The 26,371-nt window shown below is 39.2% G+C and overlaps 1 protein-coding gene across 2 annotated transcripts in view; it reads right to left on the bottom strand.

Annotated features, from left to right (window-relative positions):
* ITGA6 (integrin, alpha 6) overlaps positions 1-26,371 on the bottom strand; it is a 75,678-nt gene that overhangs the window by 9,225 nt on the left and 40,082 nt on the right. For both annotated transcript variants that reach the window (XM_012650797.1, XM_012650798.1), the window contains exons 5-23: positions 24,697-24,828; positions 21,306-21,516; positions 19,034-19,227; positions 18,801-18,889; positions 17,971-18,089; positions 13,715-13,813; positions 13,404-13,465; positions 8,982-9,142; positions 8,658-8,801; positions 7,083-7,198; positions 6,773-6,962; positions 6,599-6,682; positions 6,419-6,498; positions 6,188-6,265; positions 5,998-6,100; positions 4,493-4,666; positions 3,003-3,101; positions 2,792-2,902; positions 2,603-2,701 (exon numbers count right to left, since the gene is read on the bottom strand). In XM_012650797.1, the coding sequence (XP_012506251.1) occupies positions 2,603-2,701; positions 2,792-2,902; positions 3,003-3,101; positions 4,493-4,666; positions 5,998-6,100; positions 6,188-6,265; positions 6,419-6,498; positions 6,599-6,682; positions 6,773-6,962; positions 7,083-7,198; positions 8,658-8,801; positions 8,982-9,142; positions 13,404-13,465; positions 13,715-13,813; positions 17,971-18,089; positions 18,801-18,889; positions 19,034-19,227; positions 21,306-21,516; positions 24,697-24,828 (2,345 nt within the window). The remainder of the gene's footprint in view (positions 1-2,602; positions 2,702-2,791; positions 2,903-3,002; positions 3,102-4,492; positions 4,667-5,997; positions 6,101-6,187; positions 6,266-6,418; positions 6,499-6,598; positions 6,683-6,772; positions 6,963-7,082; positions 7,199-8,657; positions 8,802-8,981; positions 9,143-13,403; positions 13,466-13,714; positions 13,814-17,970; positions 18,090-18,800; positions 18,890-19,033; positions 19,228-21,305; positions 21,517-24,696; positions 24,829-26,371) is intronic.

Here is a 26,371-nt window from a genome sequence, read left to right as displayed (position 1 = left end):
TTCTTTCTTAGTTTTTTTCTTTTAAAGCCAGGATTAGAGTAAAGGTAACAAGAGGTTCTTTTGACATTAAGATCAAAAGACAAGACAACCTCTTTCGTCTCTATCTCCAAAGAAAATGATCTTCAGACTGGAAACGACAGATGAAACCAAGAAAAGGTGAAACTGTAACCCACAATAAGTAAGGGGAAGGCATCTTGACACCTGCATTAAGCTCAAATCTTCAGGGCCGGAAAAGCTGTACCTTAAAATACTAAAGAAAGTATAGACATAATATCTCAGTTATTGTATTTCAGAAATCACAGAAAATAGAAGAGGTATCAGTATTAGAAGACTAGAGGTAAGAAATAGGTTCTAGATATAAGAGACCAGTAATCCATTCACAAATCTACCAATTATGAAACAAAGCAGGACCACAGCAAAGACTCCAATTCTCATTAGGAGGCATGAACTCTCCAAGTCCTGAGAACATAAAATGCCTAAGAGAACTTCATTTTCACTTGCGACTCAGCCACTAGACTGGATCCCAGGGTCCCCAGTTCTACCATCTTCCAGAGGAAGAGAGCTTGAAGAGGAGTCCCAAGGCCTGGTCTCTGTTCCACGTGCTGGTCGCATGACCCTGAGGGGAGACAACCTTCTTTGGACTCTCATCTCACTTTGAGCTGTGGGGACCAAGTATCACAAAGTCAAAGGCAGGAGTCCTGGAGTCAAATATGGGTTTCAGGCCAGGACCCCAAATTACATCTCCTCTGGGAGTCTGCTTATTTGTAAAATGGGTACAATGTCTACCTCAGCATTCTTCCCAAGTTTAAATGATAGAGTATAAAGAATCTAGTAAATTGTGGACATTAATTAATGTTAGTGCCTTCCCTGTAAAGTGTTCTCTTTCCAGTTCTAAAACAGTGATTCTCAGAGTTGCCGATTTACAGTTACAGAAAGTTACAGCCGCCGCCTTCAGTCACAGATGCAGAGAAAGGATTCTCAGGGAAGGTGTGATTTACTTAAAAGTCCCTTACAATGCCTTATTGATAAGATGTAGAAAGGTGGGCTGGAGTAACCTGCAAAGATAACATAAAGGCAGGGAGACCATATGTCCTGGTGAGCCTGGGACAGTCCTGGTTGACACCACTTGTCCCAGCATCCGGCCCAGTTTAGATTTATCCCGAATGTATTCTGTCTTAGATGACAAATTATAAGGACACCCTAAGGACTGCTATATTTCAGAAACCAGAATGATCAGGGAGGCTTACTAAAATTTTCGGCTAAACAACTGAAGCCAGAACATTTCCATAAGTAGACTGGCAGATTAACATGGGAGCAGGAATTCACAATATTTCTTTCTCTAGTCTCTTTTGCAAAACCTTCTCATTCATGATCCCCACCATGACATGCAGTCATTCTGCCTGAAGATCCTGATAAAGGTCCCTGTGGGTTCTAGACCCCACCCCCCAAGGAATCTGTCACTGGTGATTCAACACAAGGTTCTGCGCCTAGTCCTGTTCAGTGTTTTTGTTCATTACCTGGATGAAGACACAGAAGGCATGCTTCTCAGTTTTAAAAAAAGATAAAGCTTGCAGGAATAGAAAGTTAACAGAGCAAATGATCAAGATTCAAAATTACTTTACAAACTGAAACAATTGGCCCAAAGCAAATCACATAAAATGTGAGAATACATTTAATGTCATGCTTTTAGATTTTTTTAAAATTGCTCAAGGACAGGATACTGGAAGCACAGCTTGACAACAAATTCTGATGAAAACATCTGAAAGTTTCAGTAGAATACTAACACAAAAATAGCTGCTGCTAAAAATTCAAACACAATCCTCAGCAAAAGTTTAAAAAACAAATTTTAGGCTGGACTGACAGGAGTGTGGGTGCCGAGATACTGGGAGGTATAGGCCCCGGGGTGAGCGGGACTGAGCAGACCATGTCTCGGCTAATCTGCCCAGCTGGGAGTCACACTGCCCCACAGGGGCAGGCCGAGGAAGGGAGAGGCCAGGACCAGTTCAGCTGCGCCCCACATGCCGGATAACTAAAGAGCTGGGTACATGGCTCTGAAGAGAATAAGAGACATATCCTAGGAGGAATGACCGTTTCCTTTAACCATCTGAAAACCTGCTACATGGCCAAGAGAGGGCACTTATTTTAGACTTGTTCCAGTGGGGCATAACCATAGACTTATTTTACCAGATTCAATTTAGGATTCATATATAAAGAGATCTTTTCTAATAATTGCAACTGGCCACCTGTGGCATATGCATTCCATCGCTGGGATATTCCAATGATGGCTGCAGCCTCAGGGACAGCGTAAGGGTCTCTGTAGGGCTGCAAGGTGCACCCATTCCTTCACGGAGCCAACAGCTCTCCAATCTACATGGCCATTGCTAAACCAGATAATCCCAGATTTACTTCTTTTTTTCAACGATTCTATTAAAAATACAGCATCAGGTGGCAGCACATCAAGACACTATCTGTCTTTTCTTTGATGGGAGTAATAGGAATATAAGGGAAATAAGCACCAAAGAGCATGACCTCAGGCCCAGGGCGTAGGGCAGAGGGAAAGGGGACTCGCTCTGAACCTGAATGAAGCTGGGGCACCTCTCACCTGAGTTCCCGCATTTGGCAGCTTGATGTTTTCTGCAGCGGCGGTCACATCAATGGAAGCGCGCACAAGAATGTCCAAGTAGTTCAGTTTGGAATACTCCTGTTTGGAGACAGTGAATGCATTAGAGAAGTGAGAAATGTCCTAGGCAGTGGCAAATGACTTCCGGGGGACAGTCTCACAGCGCCACACCTCTAGAAACGTGCTGTTCCATAACCTGGAGCGCAAAACCAGAGAGGCCTTGCTGTCCAGCCCTCGCAGCGGGCACCTGATGTTCACGCAGTTCACGTTCACGCTGCAGTTCTAGGGAGAAAAGGAAGACCAGTCATCAAGAGACGTCATTCTGGGCAAGTCTTTCCCCTCATCCTCCGTCAAATATTCACAGCTCTTGAAAAATACTTACAAGGGTCTGGTATTTTCTTTCAGCAAATAAAGAAAATTTTCTGTTATCATCTATCTGTTTTTCAGCAATTTCCCGTTTCCTTCTTGAGTTGTGAGATTCCTGAAAAGAATTATATCCAAAATAGTTCCACAATATGTGATTCTTTATTACTGCCATATGAGCCTCTTGAGCATGCCCTCTCAAATAATGCTAAGTTCAGATAATAAACAATTAATATTCACCCCTCTCCTGCCTCCAAAGATACAGAAGTAAGTGTAAAACCAGCAAGTGGTATTACCATTCTAACTTCAAGTTTATCGATTTATTCACAGGGCTAGATTGAATTTATTCCTACTCTGACCTTCAAACTCAGAGAAAGAAAAAGATGCTTTCTTGTCCACACCAAACTGTAAACATATTGCGATCAGGGGTCAAATCACATTCCTGTAACCCTGGCACCCGACTCTGTACCCGACACATGGTAGACAGCACATCGTGAATGAATAATGGACACAGAAGAACAGAGAAAGAAGCAAAAAGACCCATTATATGACTAATTCAGAGTAAAACACTGAAAAGTAAGCCATAAGAACTATTAAATTGTATTTTCCTTATAGCAAAGATTAGGAATAATGGACCATCTTGGTGTTTTTTGGGGGAGGGGCATTCATCTCTGAGGACCATTTTTGGGGGGCTGATCGTCTTGTTTTTTAAAGTTGACGAGTAGAGGATCATGCTAATAAGCCACCAACTACAAACGCTGATCATACTCAGTTACCTTAAAATTCAAAAGAAACAGATATGCCATGACAAAGCAAAATTTCATCACACTGGCACATAAATAAGCCAGTTACATAAGTGTGGAGCAGGACAGGGAGGGGTGAAGATTGCAGGCTTTGGAATCAGGCAGAATGGAGCTTGAATGCAGAATCTGTCTCTTAACAGCTGAGTGATTCTGAGAAAGTTACTTAATCTCTCTGAATCTCAATGACTTCTGTGAAAGGGCAGAGATAATCAAAATACCGCACAGGACTAACGAGAATGAAGTGAGAAAACGCAAACAAAATGCTTCGCATAGGGCCTGAGACACAAGTCCTCAATAAATACTTACTATTTAAAAAATAAGAATGGAAAAATTTCAAGGTCATTTGCTAAGATGCCATTATCTTTTGCAATGAGTTTGGTTCTCTACTTGGAGTTAACACTGGCTGGCCCAACCCCAGGAACAAGTCTCAGTCCTTTTTATTTTATATATCTCATATTGGGTCATAAAACTTCAGAAAATGTCAGTTGCCTCAGCAGGCACTGAATGACTGCCTCATGTGCTCTAACAGTCACTAAGCAGCAAAAATGCCTTGGCCTGACTGGGTGACTCAACTGTGAGAGAGACATTGTAACAACCAAAGAAAAAGTCAACCTGCCAGTTTCCTAAGGATAGTATCATATTCTCCTGAGAAGTTAGCTTCTCTTATTTATATCTACAGAGACACTAGGTAAACCCACCAACATACCTTTAGCTTCAGGAAGTTTATTTCACTTTGTGGCTCACAAGTTATCTTTTCCAATCCTCTGGATTCTACTTTCACCAAATAAAGCAACCATTTGCCATTGCTAATTTCTTTTGGCCACTGAATATTCAAAGTTGCTGTGCCAAGGTTTTTAAGAGGTTTACCTAAGTTAATTACCTGTTAGAAAATAATACAAGAGAAAAAAGGTAAAATATATCCAGCATAATCCTACAATAAAAGCACAGGTTTCCAAAAATAGACTATAGATAGGATAATCAAAATAGAAATTTGTACTTAAATATTCTTGTCAATAAAAACAGGAAAAAAAAAAGGTCAAAGATAAATGATTCTAATTCAGTCTAGGAACAAATGCTGTGGGTAATGAAATCAGCAGTGTAGATATACTATGTTCTCACCATGCCCAGGGAAAGGCCACATGTGCATTTGTGAATTGCTCTGTAAGCACCCTGCTTGGCAGATGATAAAGCCTGTGCACCACCAACTTGCTTCAGGAAGAGCCCATTCACTGCAAAAATGAAGTTGCCTCTGTTCCAGGGGACACTTTGTGTGAAACCATATGACAGCCATGAATCTGAGTGTTCAGGCTAAGCAAGGAACAACTTCCTGCAGCATAAGCCAAAAGCAGGAGGTGAGAGCCCTCTTTGTCTGTGTGCAGACTATTCTGGAACCCACAGACTTCTTCTTCAACCACACCTGCAGAGATCATAACCACCACCACTACCTGTGCCAGCTGTGTTTATAATGCTAAGAGACACACAGAAGAGAATTCAGCCTCTTTATCTTGCTGGAGTCAGAGGTGAGTCCATTCTTAACAATTCAGACTTTCACACCTTAACAGTCACAATGCTTTCAGGAATGTGACTGGAGCCACACAGACCTAAACCCACACTGAATTATGAGTGGACTCTGTATCATGTGTTTGTGTTCTTTCCACTGGACAGAGAGTCACTGTGATTGCCTAATTTGAAATGGTTCAGAGCCAATCATAGCCTTTCTTACTGGCATATACCAAATCTGTATTCACACCATCACAAAATTAGGTTTGTGAAAGGTAAACAAACATTAATATTCTTTAAACCACAAGCAATAAGATGATCTCATAATGGAAGAAGAAATAAATTGTAACACATTCTAAAGCCAAATATAAATTACTTTGTGATTTTTCTTTGTTTTATAGACTCTGGGGGGGAAAAATCAAGTATTACTTTGTTTCTATACCACCTATACATGAACACTTTCTAATAAGAAAGAGACCAAACCGAACTGGATTCTGATCAAAGTCCTATGTTGTTGTTCTCCATTCTGGAAGATAAAATTTTTACTATAAGCCAGTATTGTTGTTTAAAAACTGGCAAATTCATTTTTAACTGAGGATTTATTTATAACGCTTATTTATTGTTACTTATTTACTAAAATTACATACTCAAGACCATATCTAATATATGTTAGCTTCTGGTACAATAAAAGAACCAATCGCTCCAACTTACCCTGAATTCATACTCTATTAAACTTCCCACTTCATCTTCAGATTTCATAGCTTGCTCACCAACAACTGTACCTCCAAAATACACCTGGGAAGGTTTAGCAACTCTGTCAAATTAAAAACCACCAGTTTTAGTGAAGATTGTAAATGGTTCTTTCAAACATTGATTTGTTATGCTAAACACAAACACTTACCCAGAGACCGATAAAAGCAGTTCAATAACCACTTTTGCTTTAGCTGTAATTGAAGCCAAATTATCTTGATTGCTTGTTCTGAAAACGAAAAGGAAACAATAGGGCTTTATTTTAACAGTCAGTTTTCTCATTACAATTACATTTCTTTTATGAGTTAGATCAGGGCTAATTCATTGACTACTCATGTTTTCAGGAAATAATTCTGAATGGAAAGGCTGAAGTAACTCTTACGTTTCCAACTTCAGATTAATATCCAGATCTGTGGTGTCAAAGGTGACCTCTGTTGTACTTAAAATCAAATAAAAAGTAACCTAAAAAAACATAAATAGCCATTAACAACACAGGCCATGCTTATAGACACAGTAATGGAATTTAAGACAATAAAATACAGTATGTGAAGGCATCACCTACACTGGAATTTCTTTTAAAAGGATTTCCGAGATCGCAGTCTGCTTGCGAGCCATTCTGGTTGGCGACACAACTCAACTGTTTCTCCTGTAACAGAAAATCATACTAGGTCACTGTACATTCATTTGCCACACCATGTTGGTTTTTTCCTCCCAGCTGCTCTCTATGAGTACTTACAGGGAAGGCCCTCAGTTCTCTATATGCAGAATAAGTCAAAGTGTCTGGGAATGTCGCAATGAGTTTAGCTTCATGCGCATCATCACCATCTTTTGTGGGATTCCTTGGATTGGAAGGGCTGTTTGTCACTGTTATTTCTAAAGCGATATCCTTCTGATCTTTTAGAACTAGTTCTGGAACACCTTTTTGACTATTAAAAAACAACAAAGAAAAAGACAAAGTCCTCAATACATTTCCGGTAACCCTTTCTTAACAAAAAGCCACTGTGAAGCCAGAGTCATTTTTTCTAGTGCTACAGAGCAATTCTTACATTGGTAAATAAGAAAATTTGTCTTGACTTCCTTCTCTGGTACAGAATTTGTACTCTAGTTTAAGGTTGCTATTACACACATTGTCGTCTCCACATCCCTCTTTTAAGAAGTGCACCTGTAGGAAAACAAAACCACTGTAATTTATGCCATTCAGGACTCGAGAAAGCATCTAAGTACGTGACTGGCAGTTCATTTCCCTGCGTGACAAACACCATTGCAGAATGCAAGCTTCAAACATACTTTGCCATGTGTCTAACTCCCATCTCGTCCTTCAACAAAACTGTGTCTTAAGAACACTTTGACCAGGGCAATGAGGCAGCACGGTGTAGTAAAGAGTGTGAGCCCCACAGCCACACAGACCTGGGTTCCACACCTGGCTCTGCCGCTTACTTAGCTGTGGGGCTTCGGGCAGGTCATTTAACTTTCAGAGTCTAAGTTTCATCATACGTCATATGGGGATACTGCCACCCTACTTTATAGGGCTACTGTAAGAATTATCAATAATGATGATACCAGCTAACCCATCGTTTACATATTTTAACTCATTTAATCCTCACAATAGGCCTCGGAGGAAGACGCTATTATTAGGAGCCCCATTTCACAGATGAGGAAACAGAGCTTAAGGTCAAATAAGCCAACGGCACAGAGTTATCTAGCACAATGCTAATGGGTGCTCCGTAAGCACACTGATACTTAATTAGCAAAACTGTTTCCTTGCTTATGTTTGACATGGCTATGGAGCCGGTAATGTACATAAGAAATAGTGACATAATAACAATGAATAATGGCAAAGTACATGGAAGTATACAAAAATACAGGGAATTATATTTCGTGATAAGATTGACCAAGTGTAGATTTAGGCATCAGCTCCTAAGCCTAAGGCAATGAGTACTCACTTCTGTAAAACTGTATCCACAAGCCACCAGTACCCAGGAGCCACAGAGTGGACAAACACTCTGTCGCCAATTGGATTTTGATAGCAAGTGCATAATGGCAAATCAAGATGTCGTAGCTTGCCAGGCTAATCTTGCATCTTAACCGCACTAAACCCTAGCAAAAAGACCTCACCCTCATGAGGTATCCAGCAAGCCATACAATATAAATCTATCTTCCAAAGATGACTTAGGCTACATTAGGCACTAAATGACCATTTGGTTGCTAATACTACTTTGCTTTGCTGAACTTTGACATTCCTTGATTTTAATGTTCCAAGTAACAACAATTTGTTTTCTACATTTTGATGTTCTCAATGGCAAAATACAATGTATTTTTCTTTCTACATACAGCTACAGGAGAAACAATGTGAGAATATAAGCTCTGTCAATTATAGTCTCAATAAGTGACAGTGGCCAAAAATGATGAAAAAAATATGTGGTCCCAAATTATAATTCATATTTCTATATTCATTGCTAATTTGGGAAACGAGTCTTCTCAAACTTTACATATATTAAGAAGCAGATTAATACAAAGGAATGACCTTTAAAGCAACTCACTAGTTGTACTGCCTTCAAAGACGTTTGATCTAGCACCATAATGTGACAAAAACTTCAGCCACACAAAAATCAAAGACTTACATCTGTATGAACAGTCTTGGGTTCGTTTGAATTCAGAATTGGAAGAACTTCTGGAAGTGAATTCACTCGCCTACGAGAGGTTGGCTCTTTGATCTCCACTGAAGCAGTTATGGGAATGGGACGCAGCTTATCTCTGATATTTTCCTAAAAAGTATGCAGTCATATAGTTAAGCATGATATAAATGCTACTGGAGAACTCCAAAACAATGATTTTGTATTAACGGGTTGCCACAATAAGTTTCAGAAATCTGTATGTCACCATAAAACCTACCTTCCGTCTTGTTTAAAAAAAATGGAAGTGACTAGACTGTCTGCAGCCCTCACCTGTAGCCAGAGGGTTTCCTCCATGCACATTTTCTGCTTCTGCCTATTCAGAGTTAGTTCTTGAGTATACCTGGGCTCAGAACCTTGGTTTCGAAAATGAACTCTTGACGACAGCCCAGATTTTCTTCTTTCTTTTTCAGCTTCAAGTGTGCCCACAATTGCTAGACAAAATTAACAAAATCATATTAACTTTAAGTGCGTTCATGCACAACCCAGCTTCAAGTATGTTGAGCTTCTTTTAAAATATTTAATTCCTTGTAGAACAACACTTTTCCCCACTGCCATTGTTTCTCTTTGTATTTCTTGGTAATGGACATTTGGATGATTGTGATGTTTCAAGTCAAGCTGTCTTTTCCTTCCTTTTCATGTTGGCAATGTTTCAAAGTTAAATTTTCATTGGGCCACCTGGGGGAGCTCGAGAATAAGTCAAAACCTTTCGGCAGCAGCCACTGTTAATAAGAATCAATCAGTTTCTGGCTGAATTTCATGAACCCACAGAATACTAACGATAACTAGAGGGACCAACGTTCCCGAAGGGCCTAAACTAGCTCTCTCTCCCTTTCCAAGTCCGATGCTTAAGTGGTCTTGTGCCTTTACGGTTCAGAAAAGGTCTTTAGAACAGCAGCAACTCCTGAGACCCTGTAAGGAATTCAGGTCCGTCCGCACCCAGGGAACCAGAATCGACGTTTTAATAGCATAACCAGATTCTTATACATATTGAAGTTAAGAAGCACTGATAAAGGATAGTTCTCTGAACAGAATAATAATATATATCAGAGAAGTCTTTTGACAGTAGGATGAGACCTTTATTTTTTAAAAAGTTAAAGAATTAAAAGGTAAACTATATTCCTTTTAGTGGCGGGAGGGCCCATTTGTCAGTGTAATACAGCTCTCACAATCAAAGTTTCCAACCTCTACTGGTTTGGAAGGAACAGCCTGCTCTTGGTCACCTATACTAGTGGAGCTTGGAGGCAAGCCAGGATTTGGGTTATCAAAATCTCATTTCTTGACTTCAGAACGCATTCTTTGTCGGTTCACTGGACGTAGCCACTAACCATGTTTTTTGTGGGCCAATACTTAAATTACTTACATTCAGTAAGCACTCACTAGCCATCAAAAGGGAAAGCAAACCAAAGCATGCACAGGGCCAGAGAAGGCAGTCTCGAGGACAAGAATCTGCTACACAAAACATAGAAAATGAACAACCCACATTCTAATATTCACATTAGAGTTGGAAGAGACCTTTTGGCGAGCATCTATTTTAATACCTTCCTTTTGCAGATGAAGACATGGAGGCTTAGGGTCATACAGCGAGGGGCAGAGGCATCGCCAGCTTTGAAGTCTCTATCGCCAACACAGAAGACTCTGCCTCACACAGCCTCCTAGCTGTCTGGGACGTGCTCGGCTCCAGGCCTCTGCACGAGGCACGTGCCTTGGCCGGCTGTGCTCCCTCCTCTCCCACCTCCCCGCCTGCGTGGCTCCCCCACCTCCCCTTCAGATCTCAGCTGGGACCTCACTTCCTACAGGAGCCTGTCCTGGCCTCTCCCCGTGATCCTAGAGTATTCAGTTTCTCCAATCCCAACACTTCGCTGTGACTTCCTGTTTCAAAGTGAGGCAAAACTGAGGACAGGGGCCACGTCAGTCTTGCTCACCACCGTACTCCCAAGCAACTAGCACAACACCTGACAGAAACATGATTTGTAGCATAGACAGACGGAAGTGGAAATAAGTGTGCACACATACACACAATTTGACATCATTCTTGTGCTGAAACAACAGCTATTCGCATATGTAAGACCAAAATTCAGAAACACTAGTTTTAATAATAATTTTTATGTCCATCTGAAGAATTCTTAAATGTTACAGCTGCCAAATGCTCCCCCATTTTAGGCCTTGACATCGTGCATTTGTGAGTGACCTGCTAACTTCACAACGAACCGGATAAAGGCTCACACGCTGAGTGCCCCTCAAGGCTATAGCATGGGAGGTGTGGGGGCACGAAAACCATTTACCTACCAAACCCACCCTACCTGTCCTAACCTTCCCGACAGTTCACAGCAACTTAAGATCCTTGCAGGGCCCCTCTGCTGACTTTTTGAGGTGCAAGCCAAGTAGAAAACTCACTATAGGTCTCTGTATGGATGGAATGCCACATCTGAGACTGCTGAGTCAAACAGCCTGGTAAAATAAGAAACTCACATCCTCGGATACTGGAAAAGATTTTAGCTGTATTAATTTAACATAGCTTTGTGCAAGTTCTGTTTTATTTCATTTAGAATTTCCCAATGTGGTGGAAGAATGAGCAATGAAACCCAGCATTCTCCAAATGTCTTCCAAAGAAAAAGTGCTATCCGTAATAGACCATCAATAAACACTGGGTTAATGGAGTAGTTATATAATATAAAAGTAATACACGTGGCATCAGATGCTGCATTAAAGCTAGGAGAAACCTTGTAATTTATTTTATAAAAATGATTAATGTGGGGAAAGACAAGGAATGCTATGATGAGACTTCACATCTATAGTCCAACTAAGAGTGATTTGAAAAAATAACAATCAGAATAGAATAAAAATGTTTCTCCATGTCCTCTCTGCTGCCTAGTCAAAGAATCACTGTTTCTCTTTGTCTCTCTAATCCACTCCCAACAATGGCAAGGGCCTGTTATTCAGTTGGGCAAGTGGAAGGTACTGCCTTTGGGTAAAAATAACACAAACAATACTGAGAGGATGACAGATCCGGAGGAGTCACGGTATACATTTTCTTGTCATTAAAAGAATTGCTTTCTACACTCGACAAAATGCCGACTGCATCAGAAAGCAACGTGAAAGGTCACAGTGCCCTGCGCACAAGGTCCTAATGCATCCACTCTAAGAACGCTTTGCGCGAGGCGTGTGCGTCCCACTGGGGAGAACACACAGCAGGAGATGGCCCCACAGAAGGGGAGATGGAGACACCACCTGAGGACAGCTTGGAATCTGCAAAGATGAAGGCTAAGTGAGCTTCTGACAGTGAGAACTGGGTGAAGGCAGACTTTTTATTAAAGACACAGCATATTGATTTAAACCGTTATTCTTCATAACTCACTGAATCTTTCTATCACAGGTCAGTATCTTCCCTTTGTTACCTTATTGGGTACATTCATTAGTGTCACCCAAGAACTCCACATGAAATTAAATAATTACTACAGTACGGCTACACAGAGTCCTGACCTGTGTGAGCAGACTCCCCATCACGCACCCTAGTCCTTAATGTGGTTATTTTTTCGGTTTCAAATAACATTAGATTATGTGAATCAGGTTACATACTGGGATATTAAAAGGAACATCTTTTTTTAATAAAGAATACAGAGTAATACTGTAGATAATGGGAAAACTTGAGAGAACTCATTTACCTCAAGGTGTAGTAAAGACTGACAAACCTACGAAAGGACAGAATGACAAAGTCCCCTGATGGCAAACATGATACACTAGAATACTGAGCTGCTGGGACCATGGCCTTACCTGGGATGGGAATTTCCTCATTCTTTTCACCTCCTCTTTGAAGAAAAGATTCTCTTTAAATTCCCACACCCCTACACTTGACCCTGCAGCCATACCCGAAGAGGTGTGGCTACTCCTAAAACAAACCACAGAAGACCTTAGCTATGATCACTGTTGTTAGCAATGTCAAAATCTGTGTCAAAAACCCTCTTTGGGATTACAAAGACAGGAAGCGGAGTAAGATCTTATAAATGACAAACTGCTTTTCCCCACATTTTCTCATTTCATCTCCGCCACAATCCTATGTAGTCATTACTATTAGAGGTATAGATGTATTTTTTTAACTGATGGGAAAATTAAAAACTCAGCGTTAAGGGACTTGCCCTGTGCTGCAGGGTCAGGCAGCATCAAAGCTGAAACCAGGAGCATAGCCCAAGTCTCTGACTGCTCAGGGCCACCCTGCGAATTCCCCAGGGGCCTGCACTTGGGAACGCAGGTTGGGTGTTCTGGGCCACAGAGGCCTCTTTGGGAGCGGAGAGAACATAACCTGGCACCAGTGCTCGCTGTGCTTTCGCTCCTGCAGCTCCCCTCCCTCCACCACCCACCACCTCGCGGCCACAAAACCAATTTTCCACACTGCTTTTCAAAGACAGAAACAGAGGAAACAGTTGTGGTAGCAAATAAGTACTTTTCCGAGGCATTCTGTCCTAAACCATCTGCTCTGGAAAATTCAGATGGAGACTAAACGGAGAGTTTTTCCTCTCTCACTGTGCTGGGGCCTCTTGATTAAAGGGCAGACAAAAGATACCCTTCATTCTTTAAACAAGAATTTACGGACCCATTTGGGCCACTGCAGTTTTACTTTTCTGTAATTTATGCAAAAATTTCAACCTGGCAGACAGAAAAAATACATACATATTTTTAAATGTACTAGGTACTTACATATCGAAGGATTATAACCTGCGGGTTTGGCAGTATATTCGAAACAGGCTTTAACCTTGAGGCTGTATAAAATCAAACACATATTTCTTAAAAGATGCATTACTGCAGTGGAAAAAACCCAACATGTGCCCCGTCTCTGATCCCCTCCAACTGCACACTGGTGAGTGAGATGTTATACAAACACTTGACGGGTGCCTCTTCCCTTCACCGAGCACTCCTGGGACCTCCCTGTGGCTCCTCAGGGTAACAGGGTCACCACAGAGCAGAGGTGGGAACTGAGGATGAGTCCACCAACACAGAGGGACGCTCACCATATCCCGCTGGGCGCCCCGCATGCAGTTCTCTGGCGGAGGTCAATTCTCTTAGGAGTTACTGTGATGGTTTGCTGAATATCAATCACAGGCCGGGATCTGAACACAAAGGAGTGAAAAAATAAGTTCAGCCTTTTGTTATCTTGAACATGAGGTTAATTCACATACTAGGTGACATCCTTAGCTGCCTAGTACATCTTAAAAACACAGGGAAAAAAATATTCACACATGTAACTTTCTTTCCCATTGGTGAAGAAAACAACTATTAATAGATATAAGTTTATATAAAGTCTGACTGTACAGTATTTGTTTAAAATCTTACAGACTTATAAGTATGTATGCAACATGTAAAAATTTCAGGGTTTTAAAGCAAATATTTTGGCTCCATCCCCACCCAAATACTCAAGTACCTTTGTATGTTCTTCCAAATACATATCAGTCTACATGTGCTTCTGTTAAAAATATTTAAAATTAAATATAAAAATATACGTATAATTTCAACTAAATGGGAACTTTTTACGCTTATTGTTCTGTATGTTGCTTTTTCTTGTTCATTAAGATGCTCGCAATCAGGTGTCTACAATGTGTGAACCTAGCAATGCAGTAAATCCTGAACTCGTGAGTCTCCACCTTACAGCAGTTGCCCTTCTTCAGCCTCCCTCTGCCTCCTGCTGCCAAGATTGAATACAACTTCTCTATCCCCACAATCTCTCTGTAAGCAAAAACTTGAACCTCTTAACCTCTTCCAATCTCTTCTCTACCCACCCCAACGCTGGAAACAGTCGAGCAGCTGGACTCCCACACGCTCTCCCTGCTCTCCATCTAAAAACACCTTTCTCTCCTCTTACATATCTCTCCCCTGTTCCCTGCAGCCAAAGGGGCTGCCATGGGCTACAGCCTGATGTCTTCCACAGGCACAAGAAATACAGGTACACACGGTGGTTGAGGGGGTACGAGGGGGCTGGGGAGAAACTTCTTCAGCTCCCACCTCCATTGCTCTCTGCCAGAACCCAGAATGGGGTCTACGGTTTCACTAACCACGAGGATTCAGTTAGGCTGACTTCAGTGGGCTTGCGGTAAACTCAGCCATCCTCGGAAACATGTTTTCATAAGAAAATGCATTCCAAATCCCAGACAGCTAGCTCAAACCTCTGGAATCAATCTGTTGGGAGGCTGGAAAGGGCACGAGTCCATTCACAGTGAAGGCTGGGCCAATACTGCCACAGTCCCTGATTCTCCGTTTTCCTTTATCTCAATTGTTTACCTTTCTATTTTATATTTAGACAGCTGCTACTTTCTAAGATACAAACTAAACACATTCTTAAATTTTGAGAGCATATTTAAAAGGCAAAAATATACAAGCATTTTTTAATTAGTTGCCACAGACATAGAACATTTTACGTATCATAGTATCAATGCTTTCGTGTGATATAAATTTCAAAAGAAAATATTTTAACACACATTTCTGCCTAAGGTCTACTTTAATTTCTGTTTTATTGGCTTGGCGACTTCATGTTTAATTGGTGTTTATTTACTAATTATCTTGAAGTACTAGTATGATTTAGTGGCCAAAAAATGCCCAAGACTGAAGTTGGGAAGATTTAGGTGTACACATCCTATCTCTCAGGATCCAGCCTTAAAAGCTCAAGCAAGTCCTGAGCCTCAGTTTCCTCATTTGCAAAACAAGGGGGGTAGTCCTCCTCTTGTTATCAAAGGAGTTTGAAATTTACTGTCACACGATATATGAGGAAAGAGGGAACAAGTTTTCAGGATTTGTTAAGTCAATCTACTTTTGAGGACAAGAAAGTCAGGGTATTAAGGTATCAATGACACATAGAGGCAAATATTTAACTGACTAAAGTTACATCATCTATTGGGGAAAACTTGGTAACCAGGTTTTGGTATAGGAAGTCAAGTCTCCTTGACAGTTGAGGGTTATACCTCAAAATGGAACGAGAACATCAAATTGCTGTTTGATGGAAACTTAGCTAAAACAGCTAAATATTATATATTTTCTTATCTTTTTAAAATGTTGTATTATTTTAAGGTTAATACCTATACAAGCAGAGAGAAACTTGCATTTATAGGCAGTGTCCGAGAACAGCCAGATGGGGCACATTCTCAATGCTTTCACTAGGAGAACAAACAGTACCACACCACTCACTCCCCAGCACGATGGCTCACATGGCCGAGAGAGTCTTGCAAGACTGACGTACATCACCAACAACATCAACTGCTACTGACATATCAGCATTTTCCTGAGCTCTTTCCTTCCCAGATTACATATACATGTTCATTTATTTAATTGAACTTTTTTTGGCTTCTTCTTTTGACCTAATTAATATCTCAGACACAGTCTTCTTCAACTTTTTTTGAGGCTCCTACTTTTGCCATCTGTAACTTCTTCTGTGCTCCTTGGTTTTCACGAGATGGCTTTCATAGATCTTGTCATTTCACCGGAAAATGACTTTTTTCCCCATGCATGACTTTCATTATATCACGTAATATTCTCTTCAGAAGTGTCCTGGGGTCGGTTTCTAATTCCCAGGGTTTTTGTTTGGGATATTTTAGATATGGAGGCTACGTGTACATCTGGAAGTCTACAGGGCAATGAAGGCACTAAGCATACGTGAACAGAGCTTTTTTCGCTTAAGAATTTTAATGCACATTATTGCCCATTTCTTTATTTTTTAAGGAATAAAAGTCTCTATAAAGCCAACTAGCTTTAAAAAAACAACCAACCAAATGGTTTATTCTCACTAGCAATTAAAGAAATGCAAAGTAAAAGATCACATATCACACTGGCAAAAATTAAGTAGACTCATCATATTCAATGTTGGTAGGGTTATTTGAAAATAGGCCTTCTCATAGGTTGTTATCATGAGCATAAACTGTTACAACTTATCTCAGAGTATAGGTATTAATAGAAAAGGGTGCTAACCTACATCCCAAGAATTTTATTTATAGAAACTTTTCTTTTAAAAAAACCCATCACATAGAAACATATACAACATACCATAGCACACTGTTTATAATAGGTAAAGATTAGAGACTAAAATTTTCATCAAATATTAATTCAATGTCTATAATGCAGTAATAATTGTTAAAAAGAGTAAGATTGATGTATATGTACTGACAAGGAGAGACACCCAACAGAGATCAGACTTCTAAAAACCAGATTAGAGAATAGCAGTTATAGTGTGGCCATTTGATGATACCCTAAAAATGCAGAAATACACAATAAACCTAAAAGTTGTTTCATGGAAAATGGGGAAGATGGAATAATGGGGAACTTGCACTTTCTACAATTCTGTATTAACTTGTTTTTAAGAACCTGCTCTTCTAAAATTAAAAAAGAAAAAAAATTGTAATGGTGATTTCCAGCAGTGATGAAAGTCTAGGAAAGGGAGACTCAGACACAGCTGATGGGCAAATCAGTGTAGCCTTTGTAGTTTTGTTTTTTTTTGTTTTGTTTTGTTTTTGAGACAGAGTCTCACTCTGTCTCTCAGGATGGAATAGAGTGGTGTCATCATAGCTCACTGCAGCCTGCAACTCCTGGGCTCAAGAGATCCTCCCACCTCAGCCTCCTGAGTAGCTGGGACTACAGGCCCACGCCACCATGCCTGGCTAATTAAAAAAAATTTTTTGTAGAGATGGGTCTTGCTATTGCTTAGTCTGGTCTCGGACTCCTGGACTCAAGTGATCCTCCTGCCTTTGCCTACCAACGTGCTGGGATTACAGGTTTGAACTACTGTGCCCAGCCAACTTTATTTTGGAAAAGTACTCAATGGCATGGTTATGCATCATAAATGGCCAAGAGCAGGTTTGAAGATAGTTATGTACAATTATGATCTCAATTTTGTTAAATATACATGTATAATCACAGAAAATAAAAGACTAGAATATAAATCAAATTCGTGGAGTTGACTAAAGGATGGTGAATTATAGGGTATTTCCTTTATGTTCTTTGTACTGTCAAATTTTGTGTGTTTTGTTTTTTCATCAAAATTACAGTTTTTAAAATATTTATGAAGTAAAAATTGTCACTAATTTGGACCTATATTTTCCTCGATTACTTCAAAATTAGCAAGATTTTACAAAATAGGTTTTTACATTAACCTCAAAAGAAAAAGAAATATCTTCAAAATTCATATAAGCCTTTGAAGTATAGGTGTTACAAATTTTAATGCAAAAGGTCAACATTTTAGTGTAACTTGATTATTGAACATATTTAACTAAAGTCATAGATAATATACCTGAAAACAGTGACTGAATCTGAGAGGGAACCAACAGCCACATCAGGGTAGGAATTTCGATCAAGGTCCATATTTCCAGCAATTGAATATCCAAAATAAGGTGATGTACCCTCAAGAACCTGAAACAGACAAGGCATCAGAATGCACACAGGTCACCAAAATGAGCTTCTTCACTATGCTTTGAAAAAGACATTCAAGTTTCTTTTGAACTGAAGTGTACGAGTTCACTTATAAATAAGTTATATTAAATTATAAATAAATCATACATATACACATGATCGAACATTTCATACATTTCATAAAAATCATCTGATTTATATAGCACCTCAAAGGATAAAAGAACCAATTTGTGATGAGATTGTTTACTATTATATATTAAGTCAATCGAGTTATTTCAAACCAATCCTCCCCACCTTCCCTATAAAAGTCTTATTTTTCTGTAAAGTAATTTCTAATTTTTCATGTCTAAATTCTCCATGTAATTACAATCATGTTTTTTTCTGCCCAGTTTCATCTCTATTTAGTACGCTACTAAAGGAAACAGATCACACTTCCATCTCTTTATGCTGTCAGGGTGGAAAAGTCTTTTGCTTTGGATTACTTTGATTCCTAATTATGTAAGAAATTTTATAATTAAAACAAGCGGGTCAATTGCATTTATATATTTATTTTGAAGCTATCTTTTAGTAATAAATTCTTAAAAAACAAAATTCATACTGTCGTAGACTTGTAAATAAAATAGTATGTAGTACAAAAAGTCACATAAACGTTCTATTACAAGGCAAAAGAGCTGAGACTCTTAGCTGTAGAAATCCAAGTTATTTGGTTACCTGTGTTGGTTTGGTATTTATTCCATTTGCAGATCCATGATAGATAAAAACCTTTCCCATATCATCATAGGGAGCTCCAACTGCAATATCTGTTGACAATATCACATTTTAACAAACATTTACATTTTTAAAATACTTCAGTACAGTATTTTAAAATAAGATAACACAAGCACTCATTATATAAACAGTCAAATAATCTATAATTCACAATGATTTTACAAACTATTATCTACCTGGGTAGCCATCCTGATTAATATCTCCAATATTTTTGACTGCAATGCCAAACATAGAATCCTTGGTTCCATTAAGACGAATTGGTTTGACATTATTCCATCTGCCTTGCTGGTTAATGTAGACATACACTGCACCTCCAACCTCTCCATCTCTATCAAAATACTGTGGGGCTCCAATAATTATATCTTGCCACCTAAAAACATAATGAGTGGAAAGAACTGTGACCCATCAGCTAAAATACTAGCAAGCTTAAGAAGAATACCACCAATCCATGTGTAATAGGGACTCAAAGAGATATATTATTAAGGTCATTAAATATGAAATGTCCAATTTCAAACTGAAAGTTTAGTTTATTATATCTCAAAGCAGCAGTACAATTAATCAAAGTATGTGCCCAAACTATAGACACAGCTTTGCCATCTAAACAGTAGCTTGTTTATGCCAGCAGTGAAGAAGCCTAGAGAGCAAGTGGCAACGAAATTAGGAAAGGTGTTTTCCACAGCTTGTTGACAACTGAATATTTTTCCTTGCAAGAAGTGGTCCAATAGGTAATGAAATTGTACTGTATATTGAATTCATGCTAAATAAGTAGATTTTAGCTGCCCTGCTACAAAAACAAAAATAAAATTGATAACTATGTTTGATGATTAAAAAAAAAAAAAAAAAAAAAGAAGTGGTCCAAAGCCTGGAAGAAGTGGTAGTCAGTTGGTGCAAGGTCTGGTGAATATGGAGGATGATACAGAGTTTCTAAGTCCAGCCTCTGTAGTTTGAGTAGCATTGTTTGTACAACACATGGTCTTGCAAAGAGGATTGGCCTGTCTCTATTGACCAATCTCGGCTGCTTAACTGCAAGCATCCTCATAATTTTGTCCAATTAGTTGCAGTAGACATCCACTGTAATGGACTGACCAGGTTTCATGAAGCTGTGGTGGACAATACAGTGCTGGATCACCGAACAGACACCATTAGCTTTTTTTGATGACTATTTGCTCTTGGACTGTGTTTCAGCACTTCATCTTTAACCAACCATTCTCCAAATGCTTGCGATTGTTAAAAAGAATCCATTTTTCATCACACATAACATACAGTGTAGAAATGGTTCACCTTTATGTTATGATAGCAAAGAAAGGCAAGCTCTGAGATGATTCCTCTTCCAATGCTCGTTTAATTCATGCGGTACCCATCTATCCAGCTTCTTTACCTTGCCCATTTGTTTCAAATGGTCCAACACTGTTGGAATGGTAACGTCAAACCTTGCTGCTAATTCACGCATAGGTTGAGATGGATTCGCTTCCGCTATAGCTTTCAGCTCATCATTATCCACCTTAGTCTCAGGTTGCCCACATGGCTCATTTTCAAGGTGAAAATTAAAAAGATTAAAAGAACGGAACTTCTCAAACCATCGTCATACTGTGCGTTCATAAGCCACATCCTTCCCAAACACTTTGTTGATATTTCGAGCTGTCCGCGCTGCATTGGTTCCACGATGGAACTCATATTCAAAAATAACAAATTTTTGACTTATCCATGGTTTCATAAAAATTGCTCTAAAAAAATCTGAAAGATAATCGCAAGCCAAAACGTGTGCTTAAAAGAGTGAGGATGTACCGTCACGATAACAAAAAAAAAGAGTCAAAGTGAAATGTCAGAGATATCAACTGTCAAACTTAGTACTTAAGGAAATTGGACATTCCATACTTAATAACCTAACAGAAACTCAAATATGGAATTTATGATCCAATTAAAACATTTTTTAAAAACCAAGGTAGGCTATAATAAGCATCCCAAGAAAAATATCAAGGGTAAGAACTGAAAGCCAGTTGCTCAAGTCAGAACGGTACTGCAGCAGGTACTCCTGGTAAAGACCTCACCACTCCAGCCTCCCCAGCTGGCACCAGCAGCCACAGATGTTGACTTTGTCACCAGTATCTACTTACAACAGGACATGCTGGGTGCTCCAACAGCCCCTTAAGAAATCACAGAACAGAAACACGTGGGTGTCATTCTTTAATTTTTTTAAAATTTTAATTCTCGTGGACCCATGATCCCAAGACATGAGTAAAAAATGAAAATCAAAAATGTAACCCTACACCCTGGGGAGGGTAATGAATGTCTGCTGCCATCCTACAGATGATGAAGATGGGATGGTAAAAATCTGGTAGTAAAAATACTCGTTGAAACAACTAACCTGAAAGGATGGCTTTTCTCAAGACCTACAGAAGCCAAAGAAGCAACTATCCTGCAGTATAAAATAACCTGAGATGCTCTTACCCATCTTTGTTGAGGTCCGCCACTGCCACATCATAGCCAAATGAAGAAGCCAGACCTTCCCCATCAAATATGTGCTCGGGGAGAAGATGTGCAGACTTCAAGTCTCTTTTTAGCAAAACCACAGCTCCACTGTGATTGGCTCTCGGCGCACCAGATACAAAAGTGATCTCATCCTTGGAAACAATACCTTTCCCTGAGTCCAAAGAAAAGCCTAGAAAAACAAAATACAGCCTTTCACATCAATCCTGTATTTCAGGAGGTGTATGACATTGGTAACTCTATCATTAACCTTCCTCTGGCTTCCCATCGTCTCTCCTCCTGACCTCCCACCAGCTACCACACTTACCAGTTATAGAGCTAGGAGATCTGACACAAGGACAAAGGGCTAGGGCTAGTTCGCTGCTTTCTATGGATATTAAGACTTTTAAAGAAAAGCATCTATGCTATGCAGCATTTGTATAAATTGAATTGTGAAATATTTGTGTACCTTAACAATCAATTTGAATCCTATTTTAATATTGGAATTATGGTCAAAGGAGATCAAGCCAGATATTGAATTACCATGAGAATGTTACATCATACACACAGAGACTACACCCAGGCTTGTAGCATAACTGAGTCCATGTCATAAGTTCTGCCATAACGTAAGGACCAGTATTTTTACATGAATAATGTCCATATTCACTCTACTTGATAATCAGGCAAAAACAAATCCTAATAACATTAATATACCATAGACAGTATTTCATTATTTTGCATCAACTTAGTTCTCAGACACAAACATGCAAACAAAACCATGACTGATGATATATAGTATTTGAGAACCTACTATAAACAACAGAGGTGAGGAAGTTGTCACTGACGTGAGTTACACACTTGTTCCGAGGGCAGAAAACATTAGAACTCCCAATTATAAAGCATCAAGTAGGATGCAGATTACAAATACTGAGATTTGGTGGAAAGCAAATATAAATGCCCGTGTCAAAAACCATTCAAATTAAGCAAATCTTTCTATACAAAGGTGAGGCAGATGCAGAATAACACAAGCTCACCCTTTTTAGTGGGTTTTATTTATGAAAAGCTTCACCACTACTGTTGCAGTTCTCAAATTGTGAAGTGAGTTGAAAAATATGATGAGCCACACGTTTAAAACAGGGTGAAATAAAACGGAGTGATTATCATCGGATCCGGCTCTGAAAGCCACCTGGCAGCAGAGCCTCAACCACGGCATGCTTTGTGTGTGCGTCACTTGAGATGAAATAGAAAATAAAAAGATTTGTGCTCTGTGTGGATCAAAAAAAATTTTTAAATGACCATGACCAAGACAATTTGTCATCTCAGAGGTCACAAACCTAGGTAGCTATTTGTCATCACATCTGGGGCTGTGTCAGGCTGCTCCCTGGGAGGCCGTGTTTTGTAAACAAACTGATCAGGATCTGTATAGGAAACGCTGGTCAAAAACAGCAGGCCTGGACACACGCATGGGATGGAAGAAAAAATAATTACGCTAGGTAAGAGGCAGGGCGGCCACTGGCACTCTCGCCGGAAGAGGAGACCACCGCTGCAGCCGGCAAGCTGCGCTCTCTGCCAGCCTCCAAAACCCCAGGCAGATCCTTTTATTCCCAAAACCCACTCACATCTTTTGAAACGACAGATTCACACACAGCATGGACAAGCAAAATGTAACAATACAGACTTGATTTCTTTCTCAGGTATCACTTTTGAGGAAATCCATTCTAAAAGTGGCAAATGCGTTTAAGGAAAAAAAAAACGCTTCCTATTTTTATATGTTATGTTCTAACAGCAACTAAGTTTACAAAACCCACGGGCCATCTATCTTAAAGACCAAAGTACTGGTTTCTTGACCACAGCAATTAAAATTAAATACTTCCCATCAAAATAATTCCTAAATAATGCATTTGAAGAAAGAGGCTGTCTGTTAAAATATACTCAAATAAAATGTTGGTTGATACTATTTATCTTGAAAAGAATTTTAACTTGAAATCCCATGTTTAATACTCAGGACTGCAAACCACACTCTCTCAAGCTCCCTTCCTATCCTGCAAGGCCACTAACTTGCTATTCACACACCCAGCTGCTTCCCATCATCTGCAATTTCATCAGTGTTGCTTTCCTTGCCTGGGAGATTATTAATGGTGTGACTTTGGGCTAGAAAACTAAGCTCCCTAAGTCACGGTTTTATTCCTCATAAAAAGGGGACAATAATACTTATTTCATAGAAGTGCAGATATGTAAAGCACTGAGTACAGTATCTGATTTATTGCACACAGAAGGTGCTTAACAAGTACTAAGTATAATTTTTCTCTTCATTCTTCTATACCTTTATACCAAGTTTTTATTTTGGGGAGGATGGGGAGTATATGAATTCAAAGGTTTTTTTTTTAAATTAACAGTATTGCTCACACATTTATACAACTGAAACTTAGTGTATGTTTCCTAGCACACTGTTTGGAATTACTCATATATGTATATCTGCTTTTTCCTTTTTAACCTTCCATTGTTCCAGTAGTATCTTAGTATATGGGTACTTTTCTCCATGCCATTTTTTTTTTAATAGGTTACTATTTAGGTTTAGAAGATTTTTTACATTTTTTTTTCCAAGAGATGCATAGTAATTATTCTTTATGTCAACTCATACCAAGAATTAAAGCTTTTAAAAGCCTTTGTGTAATTACCATAATGCACATGAATAACTTAGGACACCCATTAGGAGTAATGCAAACAAGCCTTAGGAGTTAGGGATTGGCACTTAGACACAGTCTGGGTGTCCTCAGAGCCGCTTTAGCAGTCCTGCTCAGCCTCAGCCCAGAAGCCCCTGTGCCCCCTGCCAGGGCCCTGTGACATGGGGGTCGCACTCCGGGAGCAGGGCCAACCCTCAGAGAATGGCAATCACAGAGGAAGGACCTGGAGGTCTTGACCTGCCACTTAAGAGTTAACTTTATTAAATGTAGCTCTTTAAGAGTATCTCTAGAAAGAGACACTGAATGGAGGGGGAAAGTAGCCCAGCTTACTATGAACACCCATGCATTTTTTTCATGGCTGCATGGACAGCCTGTTTCAGGTTACAGAGACCGCCATTAGCACAGGAGACAGACTTCCAAGTAGGAGGGAGGATGGACAATTTTGGGTGATAATTGGTTTCTTCCCCCTTGGAGGGAGACCAGATCAGAAGGGAAGGATCCTAGGTATCAGTCAGGTTACTTCTGGGATCACCAAGACTTATCAACTTCTAGCAAATATAGCCAGAGGCCCCAGCTCCACCTGGCCTCTTCACAGCCCAGAGGTCCAGGGGCCTGTGGGCCCTGCGAGGGAACGTCACACAAGGTTTCTGAAAAGGTAGGCAAAGGCAGCCACCTACACTCGCTCCTACCTAAGTAACTGTTAGCAGGAACAGGAACGAGACTTTCATCATGCTCAGTCTCTCCTCCAACTTCATAAGGCCCATCTTCAAAGATGTTCATGTCAAAAAAAGTGTTATTCTTTTGCTCTACGCGAACAATCCCTAAAGGAATGAAATGGTAAAAACAACAAAAAAATGAAGATGAAACAAAGTAAAATAAATGATGTATTACATCCCCCATGCTATCACTGCCTACAGGAAGAAAAATTTGGAGGAAGGAAAGGCAGAAGGAAGAGAGATGACTTCTAAGTTTGTGAAACATGTTTGTGTAAATTTTTATGTGAAAGAAATTTGAATAATTAAAAAAATGCCCCATGCATTTCCATAAGCTATCTTTATAATGCCATGAAACCAGATGGAAATGGAATATTCACTTAGTTAACAAAATCTACAGAAAATAAAATTTTTTGAATGACATGAACTTGATTTATGATATTTTATGTTCTCTGTAATCCTAAATCAATTTGTCTTTTTTCTATAGTGTAAAAGTGAAATGTATTGATCTTTTCTTTAAACCGCTTTAATCAAGATTTCATCAAGAAGATTTCATATAGTTAGCCCAAATCACTATATGACTTTTTAAAAAGGGCAACATTTTAGATGAGGGCTTATAAAGTAGATAAGATACATAATTAAAATATACATAATTGTTAGGTGTTTTGTTGTTTTCTTTTACTATATACGGTATCTGTTCTTCCTAAAATAAAACTATTCTAAATTCAACATGTCATTTCAATTAGGTAAAAATAACCTGACAAATACTCTAATGTGAAAGACTCTATCGTAGGTGAAAGGAGGAAAAAGGAAAGTTACCCTTGAAGGTTACCGTGCTGACATACAGAGAAAGGTATTTGCAAGAATCATTTGTAACAAGAACTAAAACCTGGACATTTTTGAACGAAAAAGGGAACATTTTCCTAAGTTTTTCCTGATAAGTGAAAATGTTATATGATTTTAATAAATTTCTCAAAAGAAGTCTTATTCCCAAATCAGATGTAGTTTTCTTCATCATGGATTAGAGTCAAGTTAATTGTCTTTTATGATACAGGAGTTTCCTACACATGCTTAACTTCTTCAGGGAAGTTAAACCGTATCACAGGAACTGAGTGGGTTCAGTCAGTCAAAAAATGTGGGTCATTTTCCTCCCTCCCTCCCAATATCTCCTTTTACCCATACAACAATAATAAACAACTGTTTCTCAGAAATTATCTGAAATCATCATCTCGAAATTCCCCAATTTGTCTGTCATCTGCCCTAGTAACGTTACTGTGTTATTAGCAAAATACGGCCTTTGGAGATAATGTACAATGAAAAAACGCCCATATTAATATACTGTTATTTGTACACACCACCACTCAATCCTGTTCAATATTCAGATCACTAACTTAAAAACTTTTAGTTTCATGAGATAAATATAAAACAGCAAAACAACTAATGTTAATTATTACATTCCTACAGAAAAAAGTTAGCTACTTATATTAATGTAAAATACTGACAGAGGAAAAAAATCTTAACACTAAGACATACACATTTCTACCATTATTTGTTTTTACAAAATCACATCATTTAGAGAATTTAATATCCTATCCTTTTATGATATGCAAATGCCTTATAACAAATGCCTTAAACTGTACTACATCATGGT

This window comes from Propithecus coquereli, unplaced genomic scaffold (genome assembly GCF_000956105.1).
Source record: "Propithecus coquereli isolate 6110/MARCELLA unplaced genomic scaffold, Pcoq_1.0 Scaffold34, whole genome shotgun sequence".
NCBI classification, from domain to species: Eukaryota; Metazoa; Chordata; class Mammalia; order Primates; family Indriidae; genus Propithecus; species Propithecus coquereli.
This window is presented reverse-complemented; position numbering and strand designations above follow the sequence as displayed.